This window comes from Limulus polyphemus, unplaced genomic scaffold (genome assembly GCF_000517525.1).
Source record: "Limulus polyphemus unplaced genomic scaffold, Limulus_polyphemus-2.1.2 Scaffold2477, whole genome shotgun sequence".
NCBI classification, from domain to species: Eukaryota; Metazoa; Arthropoda; class Merostomata; order Xiphosura; family Limulidae; genus Limulus; species Limulus polyphemus.
Genome location: NW_013668087.1, coordinates 75,527 through 84,355, shown reverse-complemented (window position 1 = coordinate 84,355; position 8,829 = coordinate 75,527). Strand labels below are relative to the sequence as shown.

Sequence of the window (8,829 nt, the reverse complement as noted above, 5' to 3'; positions counted from 1 at the left end):
AGTTATTGTTTTCTTCTTTATATATATATATATATATATATATACATTAAAAGAAAAAGTAATATATATATATATATACTTTAATTACAGCAAAAACAATTAAACATAATTAACAAGAGTTTTTTAGCTAAAAGGTCTTAGTTAAGTTGAGATCAATCTGTGCTTATTTATTTCGTTAAAGCCTGAAAAAAAATAACTGAAGTTTGATGGCTTGCAGACCAGAAGCACCAAAACTCAAAGCTACTAATCATAGCTTTGTAAATTACCCAAGATGAATTGATCAGAATATGAATTGATCAGAAAGTCAGTGTCTGTCTAAAAGCTACTAGCATATGAGGTGATGTGTAATGGAGATAAATGCATATGTGAATATAAATATCAAAATAAATAGATGCATACAATAGAAATATTATACTAAGTTTTTCATGACTGTAAAATAACATGAATGAATCAATTACATGAAAAACACAATTGTTAAGGTACTGAGAATGGAAGTAAAGAATTTGGCCCCCCTCATGTTTAGACATTGCAATATGAAATTAACTTGAAAGTGCACATTATTTTCACTAAAACTCAAAAGAAAGTGTTTCAATCTTGACTTTGAAATATTTGACAGGAAGTAAATGTTCATGGAAAGATAAAGTAATGGTGAAATTCACACTACTTCTGAGAGAAAATGTAGTTTCAGTGGTTCCTTTACAAGTAGTGTCAGAGTCCAAGTTGGACTGGCCTCATCAACTCACACACATATCTTGAGCACAAATACTTTTGCAACACATCTGATTCTTTTGTGTACAACATACTGTACATTTTCAAAGCTTGCCACATTTCATATAAGTACAAGAAGTAAGTTCAGAATTATAGTCAACATTCCTTCTCCAATAGGGGGGGGTCAGTTCAACACTATGCATATCTGGCTAAAGGCAAATTTCTGTTGCTTAAAAAGGTTTATTTCAAGTATGTACTCACTATTTATGAGTAGTTATGCATTTCATTGTTTAATGGTTGTGATGTCTGTAAGGTAAGATTCTGAAAGCCAGAAAGGGTTAATTTAATTCTAAGTCAGTGCAAGTTTAAAGTTTATTGGTTTTAAAATTAAAGTTAATTATTGGTTTGTATAGTACTAACGTTTATTCCAAATTTATTTTTAACTATTAATATGAGTAGTTTTTCACAAAACATGTGGTCAAGAAAATTGTTAAGTTGATCTTGTTTCAAGTTACCTTTGTTCCTTTATCATTTTCAAAGTGTAATACCTGTTATTACCCATGGAGAATATTATTTACAATGACTGTGTTTCATAACATTAAGAGCAATATCCTTCAATGGTTGTATAGGTAAATTTCTAGAGATTTCTTAGCCTCGCCTATGTGAAATGAGAATAACCAGTCACACAGTAGTGCAGTCTTGCTAGTTAAATGTGAGATTTTATTTCAAGTAAAAATCTTTTGTTTAATTTATTATATGCAAGTCTTCAAGTCTGATTCTTTGTCTCATCCAAGCTTGTCCTTATCTTAACTCTGAGAAGCAACAGTCCATTGTGAGCAAGTATATGCATTATGTTTTTAAGTTCCAATAAAGATTGTATTCACTGTGTATTACACTTTGTGTTTAATCCATTTATCCTTCAGCTCAAACTCAGACAGTAGATATTCAGCACTCTTCTCAAATATTATATCTTGTTTGAATCTTCCATTTAGCAGACTTATCAACTAAATCTCAAATCTAGATTCAGTTCACCCAAATATAACACATCTGTACATAACTTTAGTCCAGATCAAAGTACTTCAAATACTTGATAAAACACAAACTTTGCACCTTTAAATTTCATACTTAATTACTGATCACTAAAAACATTACTTTTTGTGAATTCACTTTTTCAAATACTGTGAAATACTTTCTTATGCCAACTCTTGACTAAAAATGAAACTAATGATAAAGATGTTCTTAGTAATATAACTTGTTAATGTGTCAACTAGCTATTTTTCTTCTTAAGCCAAAGCTTAAATACAACTCTAATAAACTCTGTACAGATGTTATCACTAATGTAACACACAGTACACTATTATCATATGAACACTCAGTTTCATAATCTCAAACACTTATGTGAAACACCAACAGTTTTTCTAATCCCTGTTGGAAATACAGTTAAAAGCTTTAAAATTATTATTGACACAAAAATGAAAAGTCCAGTGCTAGAACTTACCTAAAATACCAACTAACGTGCCATATACAATGTTGGTGACGTAACTTATAAAACTCTTCATCACCATGTCAGCCATGCACACCCCATCTTGTACCAAGAGCTCTAGTCTATAGTCGTCCAAAATAGACGCATTACGATTTATTGCTTCCACTGCCATCTGGGCAGCTAGAAACCATTGAGGAATATTGAACTGATTAAGTTACAACTTTATTTCCTGAACAGCTTTACAACATTTCTGTTCCAATCATTTTAAGATTATCAGGCAGACTATATTTTATTTTTGTAAAATAAAATATTGAAAGAGTGAAAGAAAATTTAATTATTAACATTTTAACATTTTGTTTTCATAATAAATTTGTAGATTAACTTCTTTTCATGTATTTCAATAACAAAGTCACTTGATAGATAGTCTTCTGAATAAGAAAATGTCACTTGGAATTATATTCAACATATTTCAGGTGAGTTGCACAAAATAAACATCTATATACCTCAATACTGCATATATCAAAAGTACATAATTTGTAATTATTAATAGGAGAAAAAACTATTTATCCTCAAATACACTGTGCTACTCAATTAAGCAAAACCTTAAGTGAGTACTTATTAGGACAGAAATCCATCTTCTAGTGGATACTTTTTTTTTTTATAATTATTATGATTGTCTTTGTTTAGAAGTTATCTATTTGAATTGATAACGAAATACAACTTTTATGTGCTATGCACTGAAGCACTATGCTAAGCAATCACTTCAAATTAAGTCATTTCCAAGAAGAAAAAAAAAAGTTCAGTGTTGAAGAAAACTTTCCTCATTCTGAACAAGAACCTGCACTCTACAACTTTCTACCTCTGAAAGTCCATCCACCATCAAAAGTTTAAGCTTCAATATCAAAATAACTCTCCTCATTTGAAACCTTCAGATTACGTTCCAAGTCTAACAAAGAAGTCTTATTCTCACTAATTTCATCATATTAATCTTTTAAAATATCAATAATTGTACTTTAATCCACACCCTGCAGTGCCTGTGTTTCATGGAAGTGAGTATCCTTGTTGACACTTGTCAAAGAAATCATAAGTTCAAGATGTCTTTTTAGTACAAAAGTCGAGTTGTGTGTCATTTCCAATTGAGCAAAGGAACCGAGACCAAAGAAACACCTTGATAAAGATAAATAGCATAGCCAAAGATATGGAACCAAACAATTAGTGTGACACACACATCACATATATATGTAGAAAATGCACATACACACTCACTCACACTACATAGATCACATCTTACACAACCCCTGGGAGCATTTCCTTTCCTTATGCATATAAACAAGTTCTGCCCATTTAAGGGGTTAAACAATTGCAAGGTCTGATGTCATTTGTTCTTTCTATTAATTAACTTAGGATGTATAGTAGAACTTAAATCTTACCTGGGACCACAGCACTCTGTCTCCAATATATCCCTGATAGAGGAAAAATGCCACCTATGTACAATGGTATTCTATGAGACAAGTCATCTGGTATCCACTTATTCCAGATGTGTTCATTCTGTAGCAACCAACTACATGCTATTTTCTGCATGCTCCAACCATCCTGTAGTGCCTGTTCATACTTCTCCAACATACCTGTCAACTGTGTCTGGCTGAAGAACATGGACTGAACTACATGGTAAGCATCATGAGCATTTTTCTTGAACACTGACCAAGTCACCTGTACAAAACTTACTTCATTAAAACCATCTACAGTTTAATTCATTAAACTTTTCAAATAATTAAGTACATAAACTTATGAGATAACCTATTGGTTAAACCAATAAATATTAACCAAGTCATCTAATGAGTATATTGTTCAGACCAACAAAAAAAATCCACTATTTCAATGAGACATAGTATTACTTAAATTATTTAATATATATCAAAATACCCCAAAATACAATAATTTTATATCAATAAATATCAGTCAAGTCACCTATATAAATTAAAATAATTCAGTACAAGTAGAATTACTGAAAGACTAAATTTTTTGACACATATAAATTAATCAAGTAACTTAAACAAGATACTGTTGAAATCACTACAAACATGTGATTTGTTTTTGTTTAAATCATGTAACCAAGTTACCTAGATAAATATGGTTTCTACAATCACTCAGGTAAAATGGTTTATAAGCCATTAAATATAGAACAAAATACATAGACAAGTTCTTATACATTGTTAAACACAAAATTGGTAATCTAAACAATACAACAACGAAAATGTTAACTGTAAACTACATAGCACAGGAACAGTGTTGTTTAAACCATTAAATATAACTCAGCTAACATAACATACCAAGATTTAAATAATTCAATTTATTCATCTTTCACCTAAGTAACATCTCAAACCAGTATTATTGTTCTTCAATATATTATCTATGAAATTCAATCTATAAATTTAAACAACTTCAGTAATGCTTATGACACACTTTTAATTATTAAATGTCATTTAAGCTACATAGACTTATTGCTTAATTTGTTAGCTTACAATCTAGACAACATACAATTTAATCAAAAAAACAACCTGTTGGCATAGACAATGTACTCATGAAATTGTTAATTATCAAGCAAAACACCTGGAAAATGATAATGCATATCAAACAGTGACACTTTAGTAATTTTCATTTCTACAATAATATTTTTCACCTTCTATAATTAAGCAATCAAGAACTGGTGAATGTATAGTGCATTATGACATGGCAGAGAGAACACCATTAGTTTAAAACTAATAAAGAATGAGTATAGCAACATTAGCATCTTATATGCCATAAAAAAGATAACTATGAGACTATCTACTTGTGTGTGTGGATATTAACATTACAAACTTGCTCTTACATACTAATAATAAGGCATAATGAACTGTTCAAAATATGTTTTTTTCTAGTCATCCAAATTGTTAAAAAGAAAATATGTGGGCAAGTATATCAACATTTAGTCTTAATACAGATTAACTGTGATGTGTAAAGAACATTACACATATAATACATATAAACTGCAATTTGCCACTATGAAACGCATATGCTTGTTCTTTAGTTTGCTCTTGTCTAAGGTTATTAACCAAACTTGCACAAGGTCAATCCATTGGATGGACCCCACTTTTAAGAAGGGAGTTGACTATAATTCCAAATTTACAAACTTTATCTACAGATGTCAGACTTTCAGTAGAATGTACAATACTTTTGTACAAAAAAATTCAGATGTGCTTGAAAAGTATTTGTACTCAAAATATGCCTGTGAATTGATGTCCAACTCAGACTTTGACAAGTCAGAGTGCAAGGTGATGTTTATAAGAAGAACAGAAAAACTTTTGTCCTTCCTAACGTTTGCATATTGTATTTGCAGAGCCTCTGTAATCTCCAAAATGCATATCCACAGCTTTTTCAGTACCTTTGTATATTGTATTTACTACTTACTCTCCTATACCATAAATTGTTCTACATCAGCAATGTTGGGTAACATGAAAAGTTGATAACTCTGACATAAAACACACATTAACATGTTGAATAGTACTCTGTAAAAGGTTATGGCATGTGCACTTTGACCCACAATCATGTGCTCAAGGTCAAGAAGGGTTAGAATTCCCCCATAAACAGTAATGACACAGCAAATCCAAAAACAAACTGCACCTCACATTTCTTTTTCAACAAAATACAAAATTTGACTGAACAATAAAATAAATCCTTATATATGTATGTAATAGATGCACAAAGTGAGAACAAAATAATAGGTAGCATCTGGAAAAAACAAAATTAGAAATATTACATAAAAATAAATAAATCTTTACAGCATAAAATAGTGCCTTATTGTTTGTACAATTACTAAGTTAAAACAATACAGCACATACCATACATTTACTTCATAAGCTTACAAATCAAAGACACGAGATTGTAGTGAGAAATATAATATTTAATTATGACCCAAACTTGCAAAAGTTATGCTTAACTGAAAAGGAGATATTAACAAGGTTTGTTTGTAATTAAGCACAAAGCTACACAATGGGCTATCTGTGCTCTGCCTACCACGGGTATCGAACCCCAGATTCTAGCATTGTAAATCTGCAGACATATTGCTGTTCCACTGGGGGGCAGATATTAATAAAGCTATTAATTTATCATTACACCTCGAATTACCACTGAATAGATAAAAATGAACTACACTGCATTTGAAACTAAAATTAACACAAGATAAATTAACCTTTTCTAGTTGGTTAATTTCAAACTCGCATGGCAAAGAAGGATGAGATACAAAAGGCTTGTCCTCACAATGAGGAAAGGCTACATCTGTGTAGTTGTCCACCGATGTCAAGGTGTTGGGCTTCCAGTTAAAAAATAATGTTGGTTTATGGTTTTCAGTTCTTGTTGTAACTAGCTGATCAAGGTGTGGTCCAACCCAAGCAACTCTTACTAATAAATGTAATCGTTCAATTTGTTCTTTCAAAAGCATAAAGGTTGTAGCTGGATATAGAACAAAAAATAAAACCATCAGTCATCCAAACAACTGGCATTCATAATAACAGATGAAGCTCCATAAAATATAACAGAATAAATTTGATTTCCATAAAAACAATCTTGAAAGATCATTGTGCATATATAAAAACATTCATCTAAACAACTGATATCTCCTATACAGCTGGTAATTATCATTCTCCATAATCTGGACTTGTAAATACATTTTTGTCAGATGAAACTTTGTCTACTGATGTATGGATTTTGAAGAAACTAACACCTGCATAGGTTTAATAGTAACAAAATTATTATTTTTATGTGGATTAAAAGACCATGTCAAAATAAGTTATCAGAGAATAATTTACTATACAGCCAAGTTAACACCAACATGGGAAACTGAAAATATTTGAAAATTACTTATTATTACTGGTAATTTCTCATTTAGAACATTTTCTTTCTTTCTGCACTTGAAAACTTACAAAGCACTGAATTTGTCATAATCAACTCCAAAATCTTTGACTTGAAAATTTAATATACAGAATTGTAACTTACTTGAAATTTATTTCCAATGTAAAATAAAGATGATGTACACCGGCTTCTATCTTATGCTCAATGCAAAAAATTGTGTGATACTGTGTGATTAATGTGTATTTCCTGGTTAATCATTAGATACATTTAATAATCACAACTAGAAATAATGAGCAGTTTAAGCAATAACTTGAGTCTTGTTTTTACCTGGGTAGTCAGCCAAGAGAGTAGCACATCGTGTGTCTCGGTCATTACATGAATTTGGAAAATATATACCATCAACACAAAGATCATCATCACAGAAATTCTTTCCTGTATGTGTATCAAATGTCCACGAAGGAAGATCAGTATTTTTGGATAAATCAAAGAGTACAGCAATATCTGGGTCTTGAAATGATCTCCAATGATCCACTACAATACCTTCTTGCTTCCATTTATGATGAACATATTCTTCAGGAATGTACCACCCAGATCTGAACATACAAACACAAGATAACAACAATATATGAAAATATACAGTCATCATTAACTCTAGAAAATTATTAAACCAACCCATATTTTGTTTTAACATATTACTAGTGATCAGAACAGATTTTCACTTTGAGCACACCTAAAACCCATTGTAATCTTTGAAATAATTACAAAACCTACACTTATATTTTTAGAAGGATTTCAATTGGTATTGAATTAAAATTCAACTTTTGTTTCAATTTCTTTAAGTACATTCATTAGAAATTAACATCAACATTACTACACACCAAAAGTCATCACAAAAGCTCCAGTTTCCTACATATACTAGAAATGAATATACACACACAACACATTTTTTTGAAAACACTATAAATTATTACAGAAACCACAATTTCTGGCGCACACTATAGGTCAATATAAAACCCACTTTTCTACACACCTCACTCGCAACCCTTTTTTTTCACACACACAACAGAACATTATATAACACTTGCTACACTTGGTTGGTTGTTTAGTGCTTTATGGCGCAAAGCAGTGAGGCTTTCTGTGCCAAACAACCGGTAAAAACAGTTAAAGTAAATTAAAGTAAAATGTAAAAATACAGCGAGTTAAAACCAATATATATCTATAAAAGATTTATATATATAATTAAAAAGACCTATAACATGTAAAAAATTGAAAATACAATCTAATTGGACAGTGTCACCATTACCAATGACACTGTCCAATGTCAGGGGTAAACTCTTAAAAAATATGTATCTAAAATGGTGCCACCACTCACGGTTGTAACGACGACACGACAGTAAAATGTGGGCTATTGTGACTTGAGTGTCACTATGGCTACACATCGGTGGGTCAATACCTGACAAAAGAAAACGATGGGTTAAAAAACTATGACCAACGTGTAGCCTTGTCAGGACTACTTCTGATCCTTACGAAAGGATTGATCAGGAAAAGCTTTTTATGGCATTGCTCATCCCAAGTTGATTGCCAACTGGTACGAAGCCGTACCTTGAAGACAGGACCGTAGTCCATGTATGGGACAGGCAAGGCCGTGATGGCACCAGAGCAGATGGACTTAGTTGCGGTATCAGCGAGCTCATTCCCGTGAATATCGACGTGGCCAGGGATCCAGAAAAACTGGATGGAAACAGAAGATA

At 31.3% G+C, this 8,829-nt stretch overlaps 1 protein-coding gene across 3 annotated transcripts in view; it reads right to left on the bottom strand.

Annotated features, from left to right (window-relative positions):
• Positions 1 to 8,829, bottom strand: part of LOC106467072 (receptor-type guanylate cyclase gcy-2-like) — a 98,626-nt gene that overhangs the window by 46,699 nt on the left and 43,098 nt on the right. For 2 of the 3 annotated variants that reach the window (XM_022395183.1, XM_013927388.2), the window contains 4 exons: positions 7,406 to 7,671; positions 6,420 to 6,679; positions 3,622 to 3,901; positions 2,207 to 2,371 (listed from right to left, as the gene is read on the bottom strand). In XM_022395183.1, the coding sequence (XP_022250891.1) occupies positions 2,207 to 2,371; positions 3,622 to 3,901; positions 6,420 to 6,679; positions 7,406 to 7,671 (971 nt within the window). The remainder of the gene's footprint in view (positions 1 to 2,206; positions 2,372 to 3,621; positions 3,902 to 6,419; positions 6,680 to 7,405; positions 7,672 to 8,829) is intronic. The other variant, XM_022395184.1, reaches the window with a different exon arrangement.